The following is a 26,669-nucleotide window of genomic DNA, read 5'->3' on the forward strand; positions in this document are numbered from 1 at the left end:
CAAAAATAAAAGTATCGGTATCAGGCGAGTACTGGAAAAAGTGGTATCGGTGCATCCCTAAATATTATACTATGTAACAACAAGTAATACATTAAATAATGTAATATTGTAATATATACATAATGTATATAATAAATAATGTAATATAACTATATTGATATATTTTAATATTTCTATTATTATTGTATTACTTTTAATTTTTGTTATCATTTATTAATTATTCATACTACGAATAATTAGCAATGCTACTAATAATAAACTATTTGTTTGTATTAAGAATGTAATATTAATATTTATGATATCATAATGTGTGATACTATTTTTTCTTTTTCTCTCTTTTTAATTAAAAAAACACCTCTCACATTTCTTTGCCAAATTTCATAAAAACAAATAAACTTTTAATTTAAATTACTTTAAATTTATAATTGACAATTGGCAAATTTGGATCACAATATCTGAAATCTGAACTTGTATCTCTCTCATGAACACTTAATGTGCCTGTAACAGAACTAACTGTTAAGTTAGTGCTATATGACTTTGACAAAGGGAAAAGGTTTGACTTGTTCGAGAGAGAGAGACAGAGAGAGAGAGAGAGAGAGAGAGAGAGAGAGAGAGAGAGACTGTAGAAAGTCTTGTAGTTGAAGCCAGTGCATATCATGTATTCAAAACAAGCATGTTCACGGGTTAATTTGCTCCAATGCATCACACAACACTCACAGCAATCTTACTTTAGTACAACTCATTAATTATTACTAAGGGTGGGTGCTCCGATCAGGATTTTTGGAGCCAATCACTGATCGTCGATCACAGGAAGCAGTCTCTGCCGATACGATCACTGATGCTGATCTTTTTGAAGCCTCTTTTTATCATTTAGAATTATTTATAGTGATGCTCCAAGCAGGATTTCTGTTCACTCTAGGAGAGTGCGTGAGTGCTGAATAGTTTAAACACTGGCAAGACTTAAAAAGAAATGCAAATGATAACTTTTAGTGATGATGCGACACTGCCTCGATTGTGCAAGTGACAATTCCTGTGTCAACTGTGCAGTGTGCAGCTCGCTTATAGTGCAGATGCCATGTGGTGATTTGAAGCCATTTGTGCATTTTGAGAGGGAGAGAGCGTGTGGTGATTCATTCACGCTGTTTCTGAAATTATATCTCACAGAACGTTTTCAAATTACTTTGTAAGTTATTTAATAAAGAAATATGAATTGTACCTCACCTTCAGCATTATAATTACTTTACCCGCGCCTGACAGAGATTGAGACGGTTGCCGCTGCATGTCACGCCAAACCTCTCACCGCAGGCGCGTCATCAGCTTGAGATCGGCCTTTATAGAGACCGCCGATCAAACATCCCAAAGCGATTATCGGCCGATATTGATCACAAGCTTTGGTCCACATGCGGGTGCCAAAACTAAGCTCTCATCCAATGCCAGCATATCCTTTCTGCTGTAACAGGATCACTATCCATGAAGCTCTGGGAATGGAGTGGAATAGGAACGACCTGAATTGATTCCTCCTCCCAGAAGAACCTGGTCAGCAGAACCATTTGCCTTTGTACGCAAACTCATCTCTCATTGCAGTTATTCCCTTCTGCTCAACTCTGCCCAAAGCGCTTATTTTTACATGCAATTCATTATGAAAATTTCACAATATTCAACATAAAACATTACATAGACAATTCATGCAAGGAATCATCCCCTTCTCTAAAATCAGGGTGGAAAGTGGATTAGTAAACGTGTGGCACGTTCATCCAGGCCAGAAACATAGTTTAGACAAGTATGCAAACATTGCTGAGAATGCAGAACGCACTTGCATTAATTTGTTTTTGGACACATTTTGGAACGAAACAGCGCATGAAACCAAGCTAGTGTAGCTAGAAGCATCCACTGCAGACCTCATGCGCTTACACTGAACCTTCTGATGAGAGTAGAGATGTTTGGAGTACTTTAATGATCTAGTTGGCTGCAGTCAAGCCTCCCATGTACTTGTTTCAACTCCAGCACGAAAACACTTCACATGTCCAATACTGGTCTACTCACAGGCTGCATCCAAGGCCATTTCAGCCGAAGTCTCCTTGCTAAATAATGCAGCAAATATACAACACTGTAATGAGATATCGCTGCGCTCCGAGCGTGGGCTCAAATAAAAAATTTACTGTATGAGTACACCCAATTTCCCAAGCCGGGGGTGAATCTGTTGCGTTGTTCTTACAGCATTTCTGAGTAAACTGTAAATGGAAAAAAAAGGTCTAAAAGTTCAGAGCAGGTAACCTTTGGTTATGATTTAGAGAAACACTGGGCAACTGATCAAACAACGAATGACATTTATAGCCCGCTTTCTACTCAAGGTGTCACAAACATCAGCATTAAACTGAAGGTTGAGGTTAGGGACTTTAATGACCTGAATGTCTGTGAGGTGCAAAATGGTCTTCTTATAAGAAATCACATCAAACTCCAGCGCTTTCCACACAGTGTGGCCAAACAGGTCGCCCACTTTCCTTTTCCGGGTGATGACTATGAGGTACATCCCTGCAGAACCAAAAAAAAAAAATAATGCGTCATGGTAATCAAAAGTATACGTCATACAATCAACATTCTGAATTCTCTGGAAAATCGGAACATCATAATAATATAGAACCTACCAGCCACCAGGCGAGTAGTTCCCATGATTCCACAAATGGGCCTGGTTACGCCTGATGGGGGGATGTCCTTAATACCTTCAAGAGGAAAAAACATTAATGCACCATTCAAGTCACAGTAACACTCATTTTGACGATTGCATATTTAATATACTTCTTTGTTTCAATAAGAGGAAGTAACAGACCGGTGCTGTGTTATTCCTGGAATACACCTTTAACAAAAGACCACAGCAACTACCTCAAAGGTAAAATGTCACACTGACAATACTGATGAAATGTCACTTTGCAAGGAGGTCACCATTAAAACAGAGAACTGCTACAAAGTCCAAATAGCTGCCATAACTTTTCATCGATGCCTGTATACTTTAAAAGGTCTGATTCCATTATAAGTTGTAGCTGTTCATAAATGTCAGATCACAGCTGCTCAAACTATACATTTTTCACTGTACTTTTTCACATGGTCAGAGAAATTAGGTGCTTTAACCTTCAGAAAATGTTCATCGGCAACCTCAGGAAGACAAACTATATTTTAAATTAGCTGTTTTATTATTCTATTCACTTTTAGTAACCATGTTACAAAAATTTGGGATACATTGAAAGATAGTTTAAACATCCTCGTTTTGCAATTTTCTAGCAATAGACAAAAAAATAAACATTAGAATTAAACAGACATCATTTATATACACCACTGTTCAAAACATTGGGGATGTTTTTGAAAGTCTCTTAAGCTGACAAAGGCTGCATTTATTTATTCAAAAATAACAATATTGTGAAATATTATTACAATGAAAAATTACTGTTTTCTATTTGAATATATGTTAAAATGTAATTTATTAATTTCTCTGATGCAAAGCTTAATTTTTTCAGCATCATTTCTCCAGTCTTCAGTGTCACATGATCCTTCAGAAATCAGTATAATATGCTGATTTGCTGCTCAAGACACATTTCTTATTATTATCAATGTTGAAAATGGTTGTACTGCTTCATATGCTTGTGAAAACTGATAGATTTTTTTTTCAGGATTCTTTGATAGTTCAAAAGAACAGCACTTATTTGATATAGAAATCCTTTGTAACATTTTAAATGTCTCTACTGTCACTTTTGATCAATTTAATGTGTCCTTGTTGAGTGAAAGTATTAAGTTCTTAAAAAAAAAAAACCATCTTACTAACTTGTAATCATAAAATAGGCCATTTGCATTCAAGATGAAATGGAATACAAAGAATTTGAACTGGTTTGCAGTCTTATTAGTAGTCAGACTGTACCTGAGAGGGTCATCTCGGTGGACACCCTATCAATAACCAACACGTCATTAGCTCCATCACCACAGGCCTCAATGTAGAACTTCTCAGGTGTTGCATGCCTATGAAAAAGGCAGAAAAGACCATGTTTTATTTTCAACAAATAAACCTAACTCCTTCTGATTAAACAGAGCCACAAGTCTATTCTGAGGCTTTTCTCAATGTGCTGGTAAACACACACAGGTTTTTCCAGTATAAAACAAGAGATCAAGGTTTGGCTGGTTAGCATTTGGCAGTTAGCTTCAAATGCCTTTGAGATTATTGTGAATGTGATAAACAGCACTGAATAAAGAAATTGTATATGCAATACAATCAGCTTTCAAGTGGTGATGATATTAATAAGGCAAAACAGCGTCAGAAACATAATTAATTTTCATCTTAGACCATCTGGAGAGAGCAGATTTTCAGCAACGTCTTAAATCAGAACTGCTTTTCACTTTCAGTTGTGCATATTTTTAAATAAAGTTTAGAGAAAATTATAGATAGACACGAGGTGCGTACCAAATCGCGTACTTATGCACTATTCTGTGACGTTTTGTAGTATAAATAGTGAGTAGTGCGTTCACACTGAAAATTCCAAAAAGAAAAAGTGCGCTTTAAATACCCGGATGATGCACTTAAATAACCAAAAAAAACGAAGTGTGGAATGTTGGACACTTCATGCACTCAACTGTCGCACGTACCGAAGGGGGAGGGGCTATCAGACTCCGATTATGAACGACAAAATAACCTTATATAATTCATACTATACATGGTTGAGTACATAGTGCATAAGTACATAGTGTATGAGTGCATACACTCTTAAAAATAAAGGTGCTTCACGATGCCATAGAAGAACCTTTTTGTCTAAATGGTTCCATAAAGAACCTTTAACATCTGAAGAACCTTTCTGTTTCACAAAAGGTTCTTTGTGGCGAAAGAAGGTTCTTCAGATTATAAAAAGGTAAGAAAGAGATGGTTCTTTAAAGAACCTTTGACTAAATGGTTCTTTGTGGAACCAAAAAGGGTTCTTCTATGGCATCGCTTGAAGAACCTTTTGAAGCACCTTTATTTTTAAGAGTGTAGTGTGTCATTTGGGACGCAGCTACTGTCTCATAATGCAAGTTTCCACAATGTGAGGAGTTTGAGAGTCTGTTTCAGTAACAACATCGTACATGCTTGTCCCACTTTAATGGCTGGGGTCTTCCTTCCTTACCAAAATGCTGAGCTGCCACTTTCTGTGCACCACTTGATGAGTTTGCAAATAGGAAAGCATGCAGCTTTTGCACGGTTAACCTCTGCCCCATTAACCATGACTGCATAATAGGTCTATGGAATCGGTCCCAAAATTTACTTGATGGCTCACGGTTTGGTTTCATGTAACTACATTTGGTATTTTTATAATTCTCTGAGCTTTCTGATCAGGTCACGCAAGTAAAAACAACACAGATGTTAAACTTTAGCCTGCAGTTTTGTTCTGTTTTGTGGCAACAGTAGTGGCAAATTCACATCCCTTATCGTGTCTAGTGTCTGTACATGACAAATCACAGCCATTATGAACTCTGTGCAAAGTAAAGAGTCTTATAAACTATGCCATTATAGTTTTGACAAGCTTTTGTCAGCTGTAATACCATTGCCAATGTTCTGTTTATTGTGCAAGAGGCCATTCATAAAACTGAAGGGCTTACTGTATCTCTAAAAAATGTTACAAAACGGGCAGATTTCATAATTAAAGAAGAAGACACAAACAATCATTTATATTTTGGTATTTAGTAAGCATAATTGTGAATCTAAAAAAGACTGTAATATGTCTGGTTCACCCCATTAAATAAAATAAATATAAAAAACTACTACTAATAATAATTTTCAAAACAAATTTTTTTTTGCATTGTGACAATTCTGATAAGCATATTCATTATTACTTTTATGCAAAAAATAACTAATTCTAGAAGTAATTAAACAGACACATTATTTAAATTGTGAAACGTGTAGACAAATATAGTATTTATTACTATATTTTTCATAGTATTTATTACTGTAGGATTTTTAAAGTGAAAAGACTCTGCGAGGCCAAATGATATAAGTTTCTGACACACCGATTAAAAAAAAGTAATGCACCAAAATATCGGCAACCAAAAATATTCAGCCGAAATAAGAATAAACATCAGGTATGTTGAAAGAAAAAGTGCAACTTACTGAAATGTCTCATGTACACATTTAATCATTGTTTCAACCGAAGGAAGACATCAGTAAAACAACTTGTAAATAATATGGCATGTAACATCACATTTACCTTGGGAAAGCCATTCAATGTCCATAAACGCATTATTACCTAGAAAAAAATTCCTCTAGAGAGGAACATTTTTCTGAATATATGCACTACAAATTTATTATATATTTACTTAATCTGTTACCGAGTCTAAATGTATATTTGAAAAAAAAAGTTTTTAGTTACAGTCACTGTTGTAATAACAGTCACTGTTAAATGTTTTCCAACAAAGAATGACTATATCGTTAAAAGTGGACACCAAAATCTTACATGCAATTGAATTTTTTATTTGAGTGTTTATTATTAAATACATTTGCATCACTAGTGTCTTGATAAATAATGTCAGTGCAAAACAATCTTGGTTCTCAGAACTACTGTACATGTTCAGAAGCGTGACACAAACAGACCACTGTAACTCATATCAGTGCCTGAGTGTCTGATAACTCAGCATCATGTTGATGTAAGGTGTGGGCTGGAGACCTTCCATTCAGGTTCACCTCCCTCTCAGTGGTTCGACTAGTTTCACAATTTCTCAATTAACCAGATATTAATTGTGCATCATTGTACAGTATGCCATATAATCATTTGTTTTAAACATTCAAAAACAGCTCAGTGTGCTTCAGCTGGCCTCAGCATCCTAATGCAGTCCAAATGAACACCCCAGTCCGCTATATGTAACTTACACTTACTGAAATATGAGCCCAGCTGCTGTCCAGACTCAAATCAATGCATCAAAACCCAGTGAGCTGCCTAGACAGCATTTGGCGTGTTTTGTTGTCGTAATGCAGTATAAAGATTCGCGTTTAAATGCTGTCTAGATGTGCAGCTCACTGGGTTTTGAAACACAGCCAATCTGAACAGTGTCTGAACGGCTTAAGCGAGTGCAGCTTTCACCACAACAGAAAACTGCCCTGGACTGGCAACAATACTTCCTGACAGCGCCCACAGACGCTGCCATTAAAACAGACGCCCTTCATTAACGCGAAAGCGGGCGCCGGGTGCGTTTATATCTGTCGCTGCGCTCGAATAAAAGTTTCAACTTACAGGTTGAACCTCTCGTAGGCGGTCGCCATCTTCACTTCCGGGTTTGGTCAATCTGCCGTGACGTTTTTGTGGGCGTGGCGATTGGAAGGTGCAGCTTCCGGTTGAGACGTCACGGTGCAGGTTACCTCATTGGGATCCTAAACGACCAATGTTTATTTCATTTCTTATGGAAAAATAAGAAACATTATATTAGAAAATCTGTAGTTATGAATTCTTATGAAAAAGGTGGACTTCATTTCATCAGCTTTTCTACCCTAAATTATACATTTAAAATAAATTGGATTAAACAACATTTAAAAAATCCCACCTCTTTATGGAACTTTATACCAAATTGTATTTTTTCTAAATTAGGTAGTCTACATTTTTTGCTCTTATGTAATTATAATATGTAACAAAATTCCTTCCAAATTATCTCACTTTCACAAACAATGTCTCTTATCATGGTCTTTGATTTACAAGCATAATTTTCCCCCACACAGTTATATAATCTGCTGTACAAGAATAAATCAATTTATTTTGATAATTGGGCTAAAAGTAATATTATTTTGGTGAGTCAGTTATTCAATGACCAAGGGATTCCTTTAAAATATGAGGAATTTTTGTCACATTATAAAATCCCAATTACAGCAAAAGAATATGCTATTGTTTTTGGAGCTATCCCTTCTGGGATTATTATGTTTATGAAGGGTTTTAATAACAAGGTCTCTCAGATTGTGCCATATCTCAATGTATTTGATACATATGTTGGTAAATGATCCCTTACCACCAAATCAAATAATAGGAGCATTCGTGCTCTGTTCCAGAATAAGGCTGTCTCTTGTCCGAATGCCATCTTTTATTGGAACAGACATGTAGGTGAAATTAACTGGGCTAGAGTGTGGGTTTTGCCTCAAAACTGATTTTTGTACAATAAAAGAAGTGTCTTATAAAATGATACATGAAGTATTGCACAACGTATTGAATATGATCATGCTTTTTAAAACAAAGATTGAATGAGTTTGCAGAGCTAGGAAATTGTGGTCACAGGATTACAGCATATCTATTCAGCAGAAGCACGCAGGTGCGTGTGTGCTGGAAGGTTGTTGAAAGGTCCCCTTTGTGTGTGTGTGTGTGTGTGTGTGTGTGTGTGTGTGTGTGTGTGTGTGTTTTTCCCCGAGGTCCCCTTTGTGTGTGTGTGTGTGTGTGTGTGTGTGTGTCTGTGTGTTTTCCACAGCTATTCAAAATGAGCAATCATTAAAAAAATTCCCAGACCTTGAAGTATTTAGGGAGTGTGATTAGTCCACCACCCACAATCTCAACCCTAAGATGTGTCAGGACAAGGTAAAGCCCCCAACCTAATAAAAGGTGATTGTAGGAGAAAGAGGAAACCTTGTTTCACCCGTGAAACTAGACACCCACAAAAGTACGTCCCCCTGAATAACTGGGAGTATCATTGCATCCACTGACTTGTAGTATAACAGCATTTGTATCTTGAACAAAGGATAGAATCATGTGCAAAGACTTCATGGGGCAAATGCATAGTATATACACTACTGTTAAAAAGGTCAATAAAATTGCTTTTCAAAGAAATTAATACTTTTATTCAGCAAGGATGCATTAAACTGATCAAAAGTGACAATAAAGACGTTTATAATGCTACAAAAGATGTACATTTTCATACTTTTGAACTTTGTATTTATAAGAATCCTAAGAAAAAAAGGAAATATATATAAGAAAGATATGTATTGGTTTCTACAAAATATATTAATCAGCACAGCTGTTTTCAACATTAATAATAATCAGAAATGTTTCTTGAGCAGCAAATCAGCATATTAGAATGATTTCTGAAGGATCATGTGACACTGAAGACTGGAGAAATGATGCTGAAAATTCAGCTTTGCATCACAGGAATAAATTACATTTTAAAATATATTCAAATAGAAAACAGTTATTTTAAATCGTAATAATATTTCACAATATTGTTGTTTTTACTGTATTTTTGATCAAATAAATGCAGTTTCGGTGAACATAAGACACTTTCAAAACTATACAAAATCTTACCGACCTCAAACTTTGATCAGTAGTGTAGATATATTAGTATAAAAGCATTTGAACACTTAAAAATGTTTGAATGTCAAAGCATTAGATAATATCAGACCAAATGACTTTATTATGAACAGTATATCTGTTGGTTTATCATTGTAAAACCAGTGTGCATTTGCAATATTTCTTTACAAAAAACAACACTTGGTATAATATCTTGTTTATTAATATTAATTTTAATATTTACTTCCAATATTTTGCAATGGCACATACATATGTCAGTCCAATGAACCAATGATTTCTCCACCAATACCTGTCAGGTTAGCATGCAGTCTCTGTTTAAAAAAGAGGAAGTTTTGTTATTGTACAAAATTATGAGATTAGTCAGATGAGTGTTAGATTACTCAGACGTCTGAATTCCCCTTATCTTTCAACAGCTCAATCACTGTCAGACTCTGCCAGCAAATATGTGGGAGTCAGTTTATCCCATGATGCACATGGAGGAAGCTGGGGGTCATATTGCGTTGCCACATATACCAAACATGGGCAATTTCATGAACACTGCTGTGATGTCGTTATATTCAGGGCATGAGCATGAGCTTGTTGAGTACCTCTGAACACGGCATCCCATGACCACACTTTTTGAGCTGTATTATTTCCCTTCTAAACTAAAACTCAGTTTCACTTCCTTTGGGAAGACTGACACTATTTGAAAGAAGTAATGTCATAATTAGGGAGGAGGATGAATAGATAGTTTAGTAATTTCAGGGGAATCTGTCAATATTTACAATGACTGAATGACAAGTATGATGTTTTTGTAAATACGCTATTGCCTGAGATACAATATCTCAACAAAAATATCATTTTTTACACATATCTATTGTGCTATAATAAAGTCATTGATCAAATGAAGGGCTGAAAGAGAGCTCTGTGTTTTTCAGTTGAGTACTTACGCCGAAATGTGACCACAGAGATTCAGTACACTATTTTTAAATGCCCTACTTTTGAGTTCTCCAGGTTCAGCAGAAGCCTACGTATCTCGAAACCCTCTCATGCGGTACGCTGAAAACTTGCATCATTGGGCCCATGCTCTGGCAATGCACTGGAAATTCAATCAAAACGTTTTTTTGACTCAGTGTTGTTGGTATAGTGGCATACCACATTTCCCCATATAATAAAGCCCACATAAACCTGTCATGTTTGAGCAGTGTGGTGCGTGGTACCAAAACTGCTTTTAGTGCTCGAAATGCAAAACAGTGCAGCAATAGTTTCTTTCACTTGCATGTACATATGTCTACAAGCTCTGACAGCAGTCATACAGCTACAATAGTATACTCCAGCGGTCATCTCGCTGTTTCTCTCTCTTAGTCATTAAATCTTAACAAAAACAATTTGTTACATAGTGAATCTTTTAAAAAGTCAAACATGAATTTGAAAGAAGTCAACAAGTCAGACTTTGTAAGTCTTTGTTGTGTTTGATATTTCATAGTTGTTCATGAAGTGTTGTCGAAGTTCTTTGCTTTCTTTCATGACATTCTGGTCAAAGAAATGTGGAGTTTTTCTGTAAAGTTGTGAGTCTGTGAGTTTGACACTATAATCATATATTTAGCAGGTATGAACAGATCAAAATCCCCCACTTGATTATTTTCAACAAAGTTGTCATTTTGGTACACGATGTGTACATTCATAGTAATCATAGAAATATTACATATTGGGGCATTTATAAATATCTGTCTCCCTGCTGTAATCAGTCTGACAGTTTCATTCATTTATCCCATTACAAGTCATCCCATGCCATAAATATATTTTAAAATAACAAAAAAATTAAAAAAATTCCCAAATTTATTTATGTAAATATATTTTCTACCAATTTCTACTTTTCCCCCCCCTAAATATATATTTAAAATATTTAAAACAGCATTTAAAAATATATTTTGCCCTCCATATATTTCAGCCCAAGAAAATACATTTGAAGTGTCACATTTAAGGAAAACTTTGTTTGTCGTTATCTGTGAACATACAACACATTTAAATAATAATCAGAAAGGAGCATGCTTTACAATGTCCAAACCAATTACAAAGAGATCAAATATATAGTATATAGTGGTTGTGTAGGGGATGGGAAGTTAAAGCAGTCAATAAAACACCTTTTACAGGCAAAATTAAACTTTTCATTATGATATGATAAAAATGGGAAGATTTACTTTTAAATGTAATTATACAGCAGAATCCTTGTTTTTTCTGTATTGATGATAAACCTATAGTCATAGTTTCTGTTGCTATTCTGTGTTTGTGTTTTAACAAGCGTCTACCTGTCGAGCAGTGAGCAGAGCTACATGTCAAATGTCAAAAGCACTTATTTCTTTGGGCACTTTCAATCATGTCATGATGAACACACACACACACAAAAGAGGAAATTGCGTCGTTTACCTCTCATTTGCACCGGAGGACTGAGTTTGGAAAAAACAGTGAAGAGAGAGCAGAATTTTGCAACTAACAAGAGAAAAATCCATTCTAAACTTTTTGATTTATTCTTAGTAAGAGGTGGAAAAGCCTCTCTCCATTGTCATCTAATTTTGACAGAATATGTGAAATAAAAATGATTATAAATGTGATTATTTTTCATGATTTATTACAAAAGGGTGTCATGTAAAATGCTAAATTTAATATATAAATTTGGCATTGCATCATTTGGTTGAATACTGACAGAGAAATCGAACAGAATGAATTATATAATTCTATGAATTATGTATAGGCTTATATTTTTAATTGAAGGGATTGTTGAAATAGTGATATACTATAAAGATTTAATGATTCTACTCACTTAACCTATATTATGATGAATAATGATGTTTGAAATATCATTCCTGGAAATATTATGCAATACCTTCATGTATGAATAATTATTAAATTAAATAATAAAAACACAAGTAACAACATGCTGGCCTTCTATCACAATTCTAGGGGAGTCATCTTATCCCACAGGTCTCATTTTAACTGCTCAATTCAAAATGAAAATACAAATCTAAAATCTGATTTACTGTAACCACAAATGAACAGTTAACAAATAGACCTATCATACATCACTAATATTCAAAGACCAAAAAGGTTCAGATGGACTAAATAAATGATATATAACAGTATTTTAAATGGAAAAAGTATTTTATGTAATATTTTTCATGTTATATATATATATATATATACTGTTTATAAATATACACACACACACACATATATATGTATATATATATATATATATATATATATATATATGTATAAGATTTATACATAGGCTATACATGTGTGTGTGTATATAGCCTGTATATATACACACACACACACACACACACACACACACACACACACACACACACACATATATATATATAATGTATGTATAAGATTTTAAAATAAATGTACATACTCTTTAAATTAAGGTTCCAAAAAGGTGGTTTTTGCAGTGATTCCATAGAAGAACCTTTTGGGCTCTTTAAAGAACCTTTCAGTGAACAGTTCTTAAAATAATTTTTTTATCTTAGTTTGAATAACATTTGAAAAGTCTAGAATAAACTTTTTCCACTATAAAGAACCTTTTGCACAGTGAAAAAGTTCTATGGAAGTCAACGGTTCTTCATAGAATCATAGATGCCAATAAAGAACCTTTGTTTTTAGACTGATACAATGTCACAAAACTGTAAACAATGGTCCATGAAACAACTGCATTATTTTTGTGATTGTAATTCCCTTTGTGTGTAAGTGGGTGTGAATGTATCTGTGTGGGTGTATCTGGTTTGTCTCCCTCTACTGCTCATTTTTCTCCACACTGACATCATTGGAGTTTCCCCTGGTCTTGCAGTCTCTGGTGTGCTTTAAAAAGAATGAAGAACCAGTTTTTCTGAGCACAACGCTGACAGACCAACCAAGAAAAACACTGAAGTGTTAAACTGCGCTGAGGAGACTTTACAAGACCATTTAAAAGCGTACTGACAGCATCTGCACTTTGCAATTTCTAATATTTGTACATAGTTTAACTTGAGCTTTGCGAGGACTAATAGACAGTGATGATGGATCTCGAGAGTCAGTTTCTTGAAGAAGGACTGCTGTTACCGCAGGTGATGGTGTCGAGGAGGAAGGCCGGCTCTTCAACGTCAGGCGTCTGGCGGGTGTGTGGGGTCCTGCTGGCTGTGGCCCTGTGTGCCGCCGCCGCTGTCTGCTTCACGCTCAATAAGGTGACAATCCTGACCCATACACATCATGCATGTCATTGTAAATATGCCATTTCAGGTACATATTTGTGCATTATTGTGTACTTATTGTGATGTTCTTGTTCATTCTAGTCTCAGAACAATCAGGAAGGTGGAAATGGTGAGTTCCGACCCTCAGTTTCAGATCCTCTTTTTTTCCATTCATATCAGATCATTTTATTTTCTGTGAAACTAAATCATGTTAAATGAGTTATTTTGTGTCTTTCCCCATCAGAGCTCAGGCTCACATTAAGAGATCATCTTTCAAAAGAAAATGTCACTTCCAAGGCTGCCATCCATTTAACAGGTAAGCTTGATTAAAAAGTGCTAAAAGTGGTAAATGAGCTGTAAATAAACGCTAAATGTCACCTCACCTCAGAATGCATTAAAAGCTTATACAGCTTTGCATTGCATTATACATTTAAGAGCCCAAATACTTTTGGGGGTGATTGTATGAAGTCTATATGAAGTTGCCTGGACTATAAACTTTAATCATTTGGTTATGTTTCAAAAAATGTAGGATAAACAAATACGTGTCAGATTTCACTCCTATAGAAGTACTTTTAAAAGAAGGTCTGTTTTTGTTAGTCAAAGGCCAAAGTTCCAGTCAAACTCAAATTCATCTGTCAATTAGAAATGAATTAAATACTGACACCAATATGAACAGCTTGCATGACATGCTCTCATCCTTGAGAATCATACAAACTATACAAATTAAGAGAAAATATGACCCTTATTACAGTAGATACAGTTTCACTTATAGTGAGGATAAACATAGTTTTGATGTTTTGTGTAGTGGTTGCCAAGACTATGAAATTGTGAAATGTATAAACATTTTTTATAGAAAAAATGATTAAATAAATAATAAATAAATATTACTTTTCAGTGTTTCATTTTAAGAACATGTGTGTTTACTTTGTTAATGCATTAAGTATCAATGTAATGTGTCCATAAATTAATGGACAATAGTTTTTTACTGCATTTATTAATCTAGGTTAATGTTGTATAGCCTACTATTGTTCATTATTTATTCATGTTTGTTTTCAATATATGAACTAATGTTAATTTAGGCAACTTGAAATGTTAAAAATGTATTAGCCTTGTATATTTATGAATGGTATTAACCAATACCATAAAATAAGCCGTTATGGTACGGTTGAACGAGTAATCCAGTAGTGTTGCCACTTGATGTCCAATGTAAAATCTGCATCCTGCAGCAAAAAACCTGTTGAGTAGCACCGACTTAAGCCATGCTTTTGTTTTATTCTCCTCTAGGTGCATTTGAACCTAAGGTGTCCACAGACAGCCTAGACTGGAAAAAGAACCAGGACCAGGCTTTCGCTACAGGCGGCTTGGATTTAGTGGAAGGGGAGATCATCATTCCTACTGACAGCATTTACTTCGTCTACAGCCAGGTGTCTTTCCACATCAGCTGCAAGACTGACATGCCTGAGGACCACGATGCTGTGCATATGAGCCACGCGGTAGAGCGCTATTCCGATTCCTATGTCGACTACAAGGCACTTTTCAGCGCAATCCGCTCCGCCTGCGTGAATGCACCTGACACTGACGACCTGTGGTACAACACGATTTATCTCGGCGCGGCCTTCAGCCTGCGAGCCGGAGACAAGCTGCGCACCAAAACAACGAAAGAACTCCTGCCGCGCGTCGAAAGCGATAACGGAAAGACCTTCTTTGGGGTGTTTGCTCTGTGATATGCACTCTAAAACAATCTGTGAAAACAGGGCACAATGTACTGTATTTATATGAAGGAGCTTTCCGTATTTATTTTTTGTACAGGTGTTTTGTCTTTGAATTTTGCACTGCATTGCTTTAGAGTTAATGGAAATGTACGTGAAATTAATGGATAATGTCCTGGCAGAAAATTACCAGTACATTTTACTTTTACTTTTTTTTTTTTTTTTTTTTAAGTGTAGCTAGACATCAAGTAAAACTTGAAAAGTAAGCAAAGAATGGAAACCTGTGGGGAGGAAAGCATCCTGCTGAGCTTCCACTGCAATGACACTGATAAACCAAGACCGAAATGACCCATAGTGAATGTTTTATATTAAAACAGGTCAAAATATGTAACTCTATGACTGACTCTTATGGATCACATCCAGGGATCCAGATATTATTTAACTAATGTTGGGGAAACATGAGCGTTTTCAGCTAGTGTCCACGAATGCGGAATTACAGCAATCCAAGTTATTTATATAATTTTTTAGAAGTTTTTTGTTATGAACATGAAATGATAATGTTAATAATATGTGTATTTATGTCTATTTATTTAAATATTTATTTAAATATTTATTAAAATAATTAAAAAAATACTGCACTGCTACTGTAATGAAATTCAAACATGTAATAAATCTGTCCATGTAGGCTAATCCATAAATTCTGATGTGTAATTTTCATTTTCGCTGCAATTTCCAACTTTCCTTTAAATCAGCTTTGTTTGTGGTTCTGATATTAGGCTACTGAGAGCAAAGGGTATAAACACTGTTGTGTAAAAGTTGTTGTAGAGGTTACTGTTGTGATGAAATATCTCTGCAAAAATGAGAGGCTAAACAAATATTGCAGTCCTCAAGATATTTGTATTCAAATTTAGAAAACAGGGTACTAGGGAAATTGCATTTCAGTCATGCATTTGCAAACCCCTCCATGTGCATGTTTCCGCTGACACTGTTTCCTCATCAGAGAAAATAGTGTGGTTTTGGTGAGGGGAAACTCCCTTACATGCACCACCATGTCAAGCTTCAGGGAACACTCATGTGGAGTGGGCATTTTTGTGGTTATTCAGGCCTATCTGTTACTCTGGTATTAATTAACCATGGTTGAGGAGTAAAATCAGTGGGTTTTTTGTGACACAACACTGGAAAACTCTTGAGGCATTGAGAGATAATGTGCAGGCTACATTATGGGGGTAGTTTTCTCATTTGCCTACAGCTATAATCTGTTGATATTTGATCAGTGTGAGTCAATATTTTCTAGTTATAGAAGAATCATATGTTTTCATAGGTGTGTGCTTGAAAAATCAGTCATTGTCTATTGGAAGAGAGTTAACTGTGAATGCTGTTTTTTTAACTTAAAATTTTGAGTCATCTTCATACAAGAGTATTTTCCATAAATCTCAGGTCAGGTCAAGATGCTTTGTGCAAATTATAAGAGTAACTTCTGTTGAACTGTAAACAATCAGGAACTGCCAGTGAACTATAGTTTAAAGATTGGCTCTATGATTGCAATAAGAATTTTCAAAAACAAGATTCAATAGCTGCAGGGATGATGGATTTTTGCAGGCCAAAACAGCATTTTAGCACTTCTGGTTGAAGTCAGTGGTATTATTATTATTTTTTTTTTTTATGGGTTTTTGGCTAAGTGTCTGAAATAAGGTCTGTGGTAAACACAAGCTCAAGCTATTTTCACACTTTATTCAACCACATAAAATACATCAGTAAAATACTTTTACTTGTCTTAAAAAAGGCACTACAGACGTTGTTGGGGACATTAAACATCATCACACCAAACAGGTAAATGCAACTGTGGTGTAGTTCGTTTATAGCCTATATTTATCTTTTTACTTCTAGTGATTGTATTTAGGCATAAACTTTTGTTGGTCACAGATATTTTTTTCTACAATAATCCAAAAGCCAATTGAAAAATCCTATTGAGTTTTTGTCAAGGGAACCAAGCTGATAATAACAAAAATACGTCATTACTGCAGCGCTCTGTAAGCTGACATTATTCTCCTCATTCATTGAACATCAAAAGGAAACTTAAAAGTGTAAAAGTACTAACAAATTACTTTCAGTACAACCCCATAAATCTTTCTGCTGCAATATTACAGACATGCAAAATATTACTGTAGTAATACATGGAAGTGTATAATTATGTAACACATTTCAGTCATGACAACTCTGGGGATAGATTGTAAAATCTTTATTCATGTAAATAGAATGTGAATAGGTTTGGTCTTGGCGGACTAGATCTGCTACGCTGCTGCTGCAGGGCAAGTAGACTTGCTTCTGTTAAATGCTCAGATCATAGAATTAAAAGGAAACATGCTGCTGCTGCTAGAGAGAGGAAGATCCCCGTAGCAGATCTAGGCAGGTGGTGCTGGGGAGGCGGTGGGCTAAGATGAGGACACGCATAGCACGCAGACATACAGTAGCATTCATTGAATACGTCCTGATTATATAGGTGTACAGTAATGAGTATGTAAATCCGATTGCCTGGGAACATTGTGTAGAGTTTCATGGCTGAACTATTCATGTATGTTACGTTGACCAAAAATGTTCCATAATTGAAATATTGATGGAAGTGCTTTCCGTCATTTTGACAGACAACAAATTATGTTTTTACCTGCTTTAGAAACATTCCAGTAAACACTGCTAATAAGGATTAGAAATAAAAAGGGAGAAAATTATGTTTTAAAGCAGCCGTGAGAGTGAGGATTTGGGAGAAAAATGAGAGATTCTTAAGAGCACTGCAGTGAATTATTCAAGGCATATCGTTCATTAAAAAGTGCAGTGTCTGTTGCATTTTTGTCTGTATGTCATATTGTTACAATGAAAAAAAGAGCTTGTCACAGATTTTTTTGTGATATCAATGTCACAAATAAAACACCCAGCATTACATTATTTTCCCGAAGGATTCAAATGGAGCATGACAGAAATTGTACAGCTCATTCAGTCAAACTGATGTACACTGATTATTTGTTGCCCAACATTATTACTTGGAATTGTTTCAGTTCTTTTGAGTGGCTGTGACCAACACTGGAAGTGCCACCCATATTTTAAAATGCAGTAGACTTGGAAAAAGCTCAATATGGCACAGAAAAAGTCTCAAACAATGCTCTAAATATATCTCAAAAGTGTAAATGGAAATGGCACTAACTCTGGAAGTCCCCTTTGACCAAGACTTCCACTGAAATGCCATCAGATGCCATATCACATTCTTTTATGTCAGTTTTCTCATATTCACACAATCAGTGCTGAAGGTGACTGAAGTGCTTCACAATAATGAACCAGCAAGCCTTACGCTGTACCTGAGGGTAATAAAGCAATTCCAACTATAAAGTAGATTCTCTGAGTGCAACGTGACTCTTCAAACGCAAAAACCACTCAAGAGATGAACGGTTTTAAAAAATGTAGCATTTATTATTTCACCATAGACACCAGTCCATTAGCGTCGTACAGAATCTATCATAGTACAAATACAAATATATTTTCAATACCACATACGAATACCTTTGACTTTATATACTTCATACTTTGTGCAAGAGAATACATTTATCATATACATTTAGCATTTACACAATTAACATTTGTGCATATCATTGTCTGCATGAACATCACTATCATGATTATTATTGAACCACCATTTGACGAGAAATGATGAATAAAATATTACAGTAGACCGATAATAAACACCATGGTGGTGTTTGTACTCATGTTCACAACATCCTCCCCAGGATTCCTGGAGAGTCATCTTGTATCAGCATTTGTGTAAATCACCAGAGCACCATTTAGCCAATCACAAGTGCTTATGACACATCAAATCAATGACATCATGATGCAGTTCAATCTTCATCTTGTGTTCAGAATGGAATACTTGTATACTGTAGTATAGTATAGTATACTGCCAGTATATACTGTATTCTGTCTTTTATTAACAAATAGTATCTCAAACTGTGTACATGCTATACTAAACCTTTCAATTTCATTCCATAAATAATAACATTCCATAAATAAATATGGTTGATATGCATTTTAATAGTTAAAAAAATTTAACTTTTGGGTGCTGAATATTATTTAATATTGGTGCAACAGTGACTGCCAACATTTTCAGCAGTTTGATTCTGAGAGTATTTTTCCAATTCATTTTTCCCCATAGTGATAAAAAAAAAAAGTCTTTGTTAAAATCCATGAACCAAACCAACCAGCTACAAGATGATTTACATTTTTCACCAATTTCACAACAATTTTTGATTTGAAACAAAAAAGTATTTGAAAATTGGACAAAAAGACGACGTTACAAGACTGCGTACTTAATAAGGGGAAAGAACTACAATCCCATGAAGCACTGCAAATGACAAAAGCATTAAAAAAGATGGAGAAATATAGACAATTGATTTAAAGATACAGAAACAATATATTTTACTTTTATTGAAAAATATGCATATTATGCATACAAACATTTAAGTAGTTTAAGTGTGCAGGGAAACTGACATTACATCATTTGCAGTGCTTAATAGGATCTTTTGGCGCAATTTACTTGTTGCAATTCTCTGATTGGTGGCGATTCTCTGCAGAGTCATTGGTAATGTAGTTTTCACAAGGAATTCCACCATTAAGCATGATCACAGTATATCTGTCTTAAAAAGTTTATAAGTTACTGTTAAAAATAAATTCCACTATCAAGAAAACGAACAGGATTTCTTCCAGAACCCGAATGTTTCACATTATTGCACAAAAGCTTTCATTGTGGGACACTGTACACTGTACACATACTATACCCAGCATACATACTATATACTACACTAAGGGTAGTATACTAGCATGCTATTCCGAACACAGCCTATGTTTACAAAACCAGCAGCAACATTCCAAATATTGTGAGGTATTAACAGTTCTCTAAAAATAATGAGCAATGTGCTATTGTCACAAGCACTTATGAACAGACAAATGACTCTCATAGTCCCTGTAGGGATTTTTTCTGTACATCCCGTCCCTCCAAATGAGAGAGAGTCTTTGCCACCGCAAAGAAGGAAATGAGGCAGGAGAGATGAATCATTAATAGTCCAGCTGAAACTTTGCTGTACAGGCCTGCTGATGAATCCAAGCCGCACACACCGAGATAAAGCAAGAGAGTTTACAAGGGTCAAACAGAGGCACAGCTGTGGAGAAAAGCTACTATTGAAGACTGTCATTTAGGGGGCGCTGCAGACAGGAAACTGGCGTTTTATTCATGATGAGGTGACCAAGAATTACAGTTCCAATATACTGTGTTTAGAAATCATGTACTGTACTGTACTGTACAGTAGGACTTCAGTTTTTGTTTAAATCAGGAATGTAATGTGGTTTGCATGACACAAAGCAGCTGATGAGTGTGTGAATGTGCGTGTCCAAGTAAAGTACTGTATTGCACGCTAATCTAATGAACTAATTCCTCTTTTCAAAAATCTTTATCATTGCTGTGTACCAAACACACAACAAAGATGGCTGCACAATGCAATTTTAATGTTATTTGCACCGCAAAGTAGCAGCATCCTGTGACGACTATAATATGGCAGGTGCCATTTAGAAGCAAACTGCATTAAAATGCTGGGAGATTCAATCTGCAGCTTTCAGTGACACGGGGGATCTAATAAAAACAAAACCACCAAATCTGTGATGAAATTACGTCTCCTCTGTACAAAGCCTTCAAATGTCTTCAACAGCTTATGACTGCTAATAATATTATTCCAGCATGCTCTGGGAGAAAAGCTGGCTATAAGCAAACCAACATCATTTCATTTAATAATTTCAATTTATTGTGAGGCTAGAACTTTTTTTTTTTTTTAATAAAGGAGTTGTGAGTGAAGCAAACTGCATTACAATGCTGGGAGATTCAATCTGCAGCTTTCAGTGACACGGGGGATCTAATAAAAACAAAACCACCAAATCTGTGATGAAATTACGTCTCCTCTGTACAAAGCCTTCAAATGTCTTCAACAGCTTATGACTGCTAATAATATTATTCCAGCATGCTCTGGGAGAAAAGCTGGCTATAAGCAAACCAACATCATTTCATTTAATAATTTCAATTTATTGTGAGGCTAGAACTTTTTTTTTTTTTTAATAAAGGAGTTGTGAGTGATTTTGGTCCATGCAAAAATCATCTCGGGTAGGCAGGGCTTTGCTATGTAGTTCTTAAGGTGTTCTGGTTGGTTTATTACAAAAAAAATCCCTCCTTCAGTGTAAATTTATGGGATTACACACTTTATTTATCATCTGCCTGGTGAAAATCACAAGTCTGATCACTTAGAAAAGCAATAGCACACCTCTCTTCAACAAATTACATGATTTGAGGTATCATGACTGTGATGCAAGATAGGAATCCCTAAAAAAAGTGAGTTCAAAATTAGGTAATGGGCTAATAAAACAGGAAACTATAAATCTGTTGATCTTGTTCACAAGAAATTTCGTAATACTGTCAGCTGCACATCAGGGAAAGAATGTTTATGAGGTCATGGTGAAATTGGAAAATGGGTAGATTAACAACAGGATATGAAGTATTCAGAAATCAAATGCAGTTCAAGTATGATGCCAGCAACACTAAGGTCCCAGGGAACACATACTGACAAAATGCAAACTTCAGATGTACTGTAAAATGCACGGGAGAGAAGAGTTCTCCAAATGAATGAATGTAAATAATGTACCATATCGTTACAACACTGACTCGCGATTGCATATCGAGCACTTGGCAGACTGTGATGGAACATCTTCACTATATGATACATATCGCGATACATATATTGCAGTTAGATATGTCATGATATCAAAATGTGATCGCGACTGACACTGCACCAAATGTGTGTGAATCGGTCAGTCTCTCTAATGCAGTATCAGAGTTCAAACTTAAGGCCTTGACACACCAAACAGGAACTAGCAGTGACGAAAGCTGACTGTTGTTGCCTCATGTTCGTGCTTCTTGGCTAAAAGTTGCGCTAGCAGGTACATTCTGTGCCTACATGAGAGAAAATAACTGTCCATAACAGCAGGTATTAATAGTCTGTATTTGTAATTCAGAAAAGGAAACCAGAACTAGGACTGCATATACACAAACAAAGCCATTATAAATATGAATAATGTTGATAATATTTTTAATTCCAGATGAAAAATTAGAAAATATATTGGTTATTGGATGCTCAGGTAAGATGGCAAAAAATGAGAACAGCCTTCTTTCTGTCTGTGCCTTCTTGACTTCTTTGCTTTCATCACTTTTGCTATTATTCTCATGCACTTGTTAGTAAAACCGAACAGCCAGAGTTCTCTCTCACAGTCAGCGCTGATGCCAACAGACATTGATTCAACATGCTCAACTGGCCAAAAATCCCCCAATGAGGTCTAGTGCCTATGGTGTTGAACACACCAGAAAAACTAGGCTGATTGATGCTCTATGATGGCCTGACGTTGGCCGCCAGCTTGCTGTATTTAGATGACCTGATTGAATTGTAGAAAATATGGGAATAATAATGGGAACATTTAGTGTAATTCATGATGTTTTTGTAAGGACGTTTTTAGCTTGTCATTGTTCATCCACAATTTTCCGAGGGTTACTCATTTGAACGGTGTAATGGTTCACAGCATGTGTGGTTTTCAAATATGGTGACACATGAAATCAAAGCCAGATTCTCAAGCCTCCTGTGTATAACCTCCCATGAATCACAGCAAGTGTCGGAAACAAAAGAAACAAACAAGGCCGTCTGCTGGGCGGAGATGGGGAAAATTGCAGTCCGCGAATCAAGGTAGCTTATTTTTCTCCCCCCTTTTCAGTTCGCTGAGTCCCCACTAGCATTTCATCCCAGTTCCTCCAGGTTCACTTGTAGAGGAGCTGCAGTCGGCCGGGGTGGCAGTTGTTGCGGTTGATCTTGCCGTCGGGCTGGTAGAGGGTGGAGGAGTTGGAGAAGGTGGGAGGGAGGGAGTGGTTGTCAGAGGCAGGGAGGGGGTATCCTGGTGGCGGGAGGAGAGATTTGGGATCGTTCTGAGGAGCGGGGAGAGATGGAGAGCTGTGGTTCTGATTGGAGGAGGTGGGGCGTTTCCTGGAGCGCAGGGCCTGTCGCTCTGACAGCTGGTTTCTCAGCTCTGATACACGTTCCTCCTTCTGTCAGGAGAAAACATGAGGCCAAATGAGAAACTAGTTTCTGCTGAGCCTAAAAATATTATCTGTGCAGATATGAAAACCACTGAGAAAAAGGAAGATGAAAGTAAACGTGACAATCTGCCACGGCTCTCATGACATTTAGTATCAGACAGGATAGGGGCAAATAGAGAATTTAAAAAACTCAATTTGAATAGAACTGGCCACAGGATGCTGAATTGGAATGAAAGGAAGAGGATTTTGCTAAATCATAATTCAAAGAAATTCCAGTCACACAAAAGGGGAATTTGCTTTCAGTGTTATTAACTAAAACTAAAACTATTAAAATCATTTCTGTAAATTCGATAAAACTGAAATAAAATAAAACAAATATTAGATGAGGGCAACTAACTGAATTAAAATAAGTTTAAATTAACACAGCAAAATTAATAAAACTGACAAAAATGTCTATTCAAAATATTAAGAAATACTATAATAGTATATAAATGATGCTAAAACATGTTTCCTTTGCATGCCACGAATGTTGCAACAAAATGCATTTATTATTCAATTAATTCTGACTAACTGTGCTGATGTACTCCTTCGTATGTAGACATTTTTCTCAACTGGTTTCTTTAAAACAAGTTCATTACTGTCAAAAGAATGCCATCAAAATATCCACCACATTGTTTACAGATCACTTATAAAATACATTTTTACATCAAATTTGGAATCCATATAATCTAATGAGCCTTTACTGCTCGAGTCCACTGAAAATAAATTCCATGGTCCATTAATTCTGGAAAGATTATTTTAGTGCTTGTGAAATGCCAATTATTGGTACTTTTCATGAAAATTAGATGAAATAAATATATAAAATATATAATATACTGTAATTAATAAATAGAGTGAACAATATATTTGGGGAAGCCATATACTTATATGTTAAAATTCTGATAATTGTCACCATATCTTAAGGTTTTCCATCCACAAAATCCTATTTATCCCATTATTATGTGTATTACCCTGTCTAAATCAGATCTCAGAGTTCAATTTCTGAGGCAGAGACAATCACTGGAAACTGTGTTTGGTGTTTTTACTTTCAGATCAAGGCAACCGGGAATGAAATTTCCTGGTTCTTAGTGGCATACATTATACCACTGATCTTTACAAGAGCATCAGTTATGTACATGGAAAATGAAGTCATCCTCCACCATGGTCCTTAAAATTACAATGAATAATATGTATAGATATATAATAAAATTTCTTCCAGAAAACTACACTTACAGCAGTTATACGTATACTTTTCCTTGAATTCTTGTTTCTTTAATAACAAGTGCAATTCTGCATTCTGTTACTACCCCAATTCACATTCCGAATATAATTAAAAATGCATTCTCAATTCAGTTCTGAAATGTGCTCTATCCTGGTACCAGACAACCTCAACAGCATGCTGGACAAAGTGACGGTGACACAGAACCTCCTGGATGATCTTCTGCAGCTCTTTGTTCTCTCTCTCCAGCTGGCGGGATTTCTCTTCATCGTTGTTGTTTGTGGATGAGCCGGTCTTCATGGTCTCCTGCTGGTCTGACTGCCACTCACCACGAGTGATAAGCCTCCGCATCTGCACCAGACACACAAACACACCACACTAGGTATGACAACAGACGAGATTCACGTTGACAGAATATATGAGAATGTATAGACTTCTATGTACTATTTTTTAAAAATAGTATGTGAAAGGTAAGCAGTAGACAACAATAGAAATGATAATAGTGATAAAAAAAAACAAATAAAAATATTAGAAATAAAACTGAGCAATTATGAGTTCAAATAAAATTTCTCTGTATTCATCAAGTGGTTATGTTGGAAATTAAAATTTTTATTAAAAATTTGAATCCAATTTTGCATTTAAGTCTTTTAACAGTCTGATTAAAGAATAATTCAAAGTGAACAGGTTAAAAATGGTGATTGATATTGCTTGGATTGCTCAATTCATTCTTCACACTGAAAATGGATTAGTAAAGTTCACTGTGGGATACATTGTGGGTCATTATTAACTAAAACTAAAACTATTAAAACATTTTGTTAACTGAAATAAAGCTGAAATAAAATAAAATATAAATATTAGATGGAAAAACTTAAATTAAAAGAAAATTAGAAATGTTGTTTTGGCAACTAATTGAAATAAGTTTAAGTTGAACCACTAAAATAACTAACTGGAAATAAATGGAAACTGAACTAAAAGTAAACAAAACTGTAATAAAAAGAAATAGTAAAAAACTAATAAAAATGACAAAAGTACATAACAAAATTACTAAAAAATTATACTAATTTAAAATGATAGCTGAAAATATAAAAATAAAAGCTCATTCAAAATATGAATAAAAACTGTAATAGTATCAAAATAATAATAAAATAACACTGGTCTGAGTGTACACAACAATTTCTTATTGGCTGTTGTTTACAAGCACTTTATGTCTTTCATCTCTTTCATATTCTCCAGAGATGTGTAATAACACCTGTCTCCTCTGATGACACTGATTACATCACATCTCCATAACATCGTCACTCAGTGCGCTTTAAGATTCCATGAGCAGACCGCTGAGAGAGATGCATATGTCACACATTTACACATCTCTTTGATCACTCCTTCCCCTACTCTAGATATCCATCATTAATATTCATCACTGTAATACAATATTTACATGTTTTGAGAAAATGATCTTCTGTTGTACCTTAGGGACAAAGAGCACAACCAGAGTGATATAGACGGAGAAGATGATGGCCAGCGAGGCGAAGGCGAACGAGGCGTCCTGCTTAGACGACAGAATCATGGTGACGGGAGCCGTTATCATACACAACACCTGAAAGAGAGACAAACGGTCACATATACAGGTGTTTCTTTTGCTGTGTTCGAAATGCCATACTACCATACTACTCTTACTATTTCTGCAGTATCCAGTATGTATACTGTGCATAGTATGCAAACTTTCTGTATTCATGAAATACCCCGATTACCTACTATATTTGCCAGAATCCGCTAAATATAACTCAAGTGCACTGAAATCTGTACAGAAGCTGTGTTTGGAATGGCATATATTGCAGTATGCAATGTGTATACTGTGAATAGTATGTGAATTTTCTGTATGCATGGAATTCCCGGACTACCTGCTACATTTGCTGAAATTTGATGTATGCATCTGAAGACACTGCATGGGATACCGTTTCCCAGAATGCAACACGCTCCGTGTGACCTTTCATCTTCAAACGCGTGAGTGAACTGGAGACGGGGAATAGTAATTATAAATGTAACACTTGTATA

The 26,669-nt window shown here is 35.5% G+C and overlaps 3 protein-coding genes across 4 annotated transcripts in view; 1 reads left to right on the forward strand and 2 right to left on the reverse strand.

Moving 5' to 3' along the window:
• LOC107677458 (phosphatidylinositide phosphatase SAC1-B) overlaps positions 1–7,316 on the reverse strand; it is a 15,652-nt gene extending 8,336 nt beyond the window's left edge. The window contains exons 1-4 of the mRNA XM_016472368.1: positions 7,236–7,316; positions 3,908–4,005; positions 2,646–2,720; positions 2,405–2,532 (exon numbers count right to left, since the gene is read on the reverse strand). Coding sequence (XP_016327854.1) covers positions 2,405–2,532; positions 2,646–2,720; positions 3,908–4,005; positions 7,236–7,264 — 330 coding nt within the window. The 5' untranslated portion in view covers positions 7,265–7,316. The remainder of the gene's footprint in view (positions 1–2,404; positions 2,533–2,645; positions 2,721–3,907; positions 4,006–7,235) is intronic.
• A 6,002-nt stretch (positions 7,317–13,318) lies between these two features.
• On the forward strand, positions 13,319–15,216 carry LOC107677475 (tumor necrosis factor-like). The gene is made up of 4 exons (XM_016472394.1): positions 13,319–13,486; positions 13,595–13,622; positions 13,737–13,808; positions 14,777–15,216. The coding sequence occupies exons 1-4, from the start codon at positions 13,319–13,321 to the stop codon at positions 15,214–15,216; spliced, it is 708 nt and encodes a 235-aa protein (XP_016327880.1).
• A 5,881-nt stretch (positions 15,217–21,097) lies between these two features.
• The window catches only part of gabbr1b (gamma-aminobutyric acid (GABA) B receptor, 1b), a 121,819-nt gene continuing 116,247 nt past the window's right edge, over positions 21,098–26,669 (reverse strand). For both annotated transcript variants that reach the window (XM_016472365.1, XM_016472364.1), the window contains exons 22-24: positions 26,083–26,211; positions 24,825–24,968; positions 21,098–23,368 (exon numbers count right to left, since the gene is read on the reverse strand). In XM_016472365.1, the coding sequence (XP_016327851.1) occupies positions 23,084–23,368; positions 24,825–24,968; positions 26,083–26,211 (558 nt within the window). In that variant the 3' untranslated portion in view covers positions 21,098–23,083. The remainder of the gene's footprint in view (positions 23,369–24,824; positions 24,969–26,082; positions 26,212–26,669) is intronic.

Source organism: Sinocyclocheilus anshuiensis, unplaced genomic scaffold, assembly GCF_001515605.1.
Source record: "Sinocyclocheilus anshuiensis isolate Anshui unplaced genomic scaffold, SAMN03320099.WGS_v1.1 scaffold804, whole genome shotgun sequence".
Classification (NCBI taxonomy): domain Eukaryota; kingdom Metazoa; phylum Chordata; class Actinopteri; order Cypriniformes; family Cyprinidae; genus Sinocyclocheilus; species Sinocyclocheilus anshuiensis.

Bases quoted from the DNA above. Each gene is read 5' to 3' on its own strand.
- LOC107677475 (XM_016472394.1), top strand. From the start codon at position 13,319: ATGATGGATCTCGAGAGTCAGTTTCTTGAAGAAGGACTGCTGTTACCG. The intron at 13,487-13,594 runs GTGACAATCCTG...TGTTCATTCTAG, and splicing joins TCTGCTTCACGCTCAATAAG to TCTCAGAACAATCAGGAAGG. The intron at 13,809-14,776 runs GTAAGCTTGATT...ATTCTCCTCTAG, and splicing joins GGCTGCCATCCATTTAACAG to GTGCATTTGAACCTAAGGTG.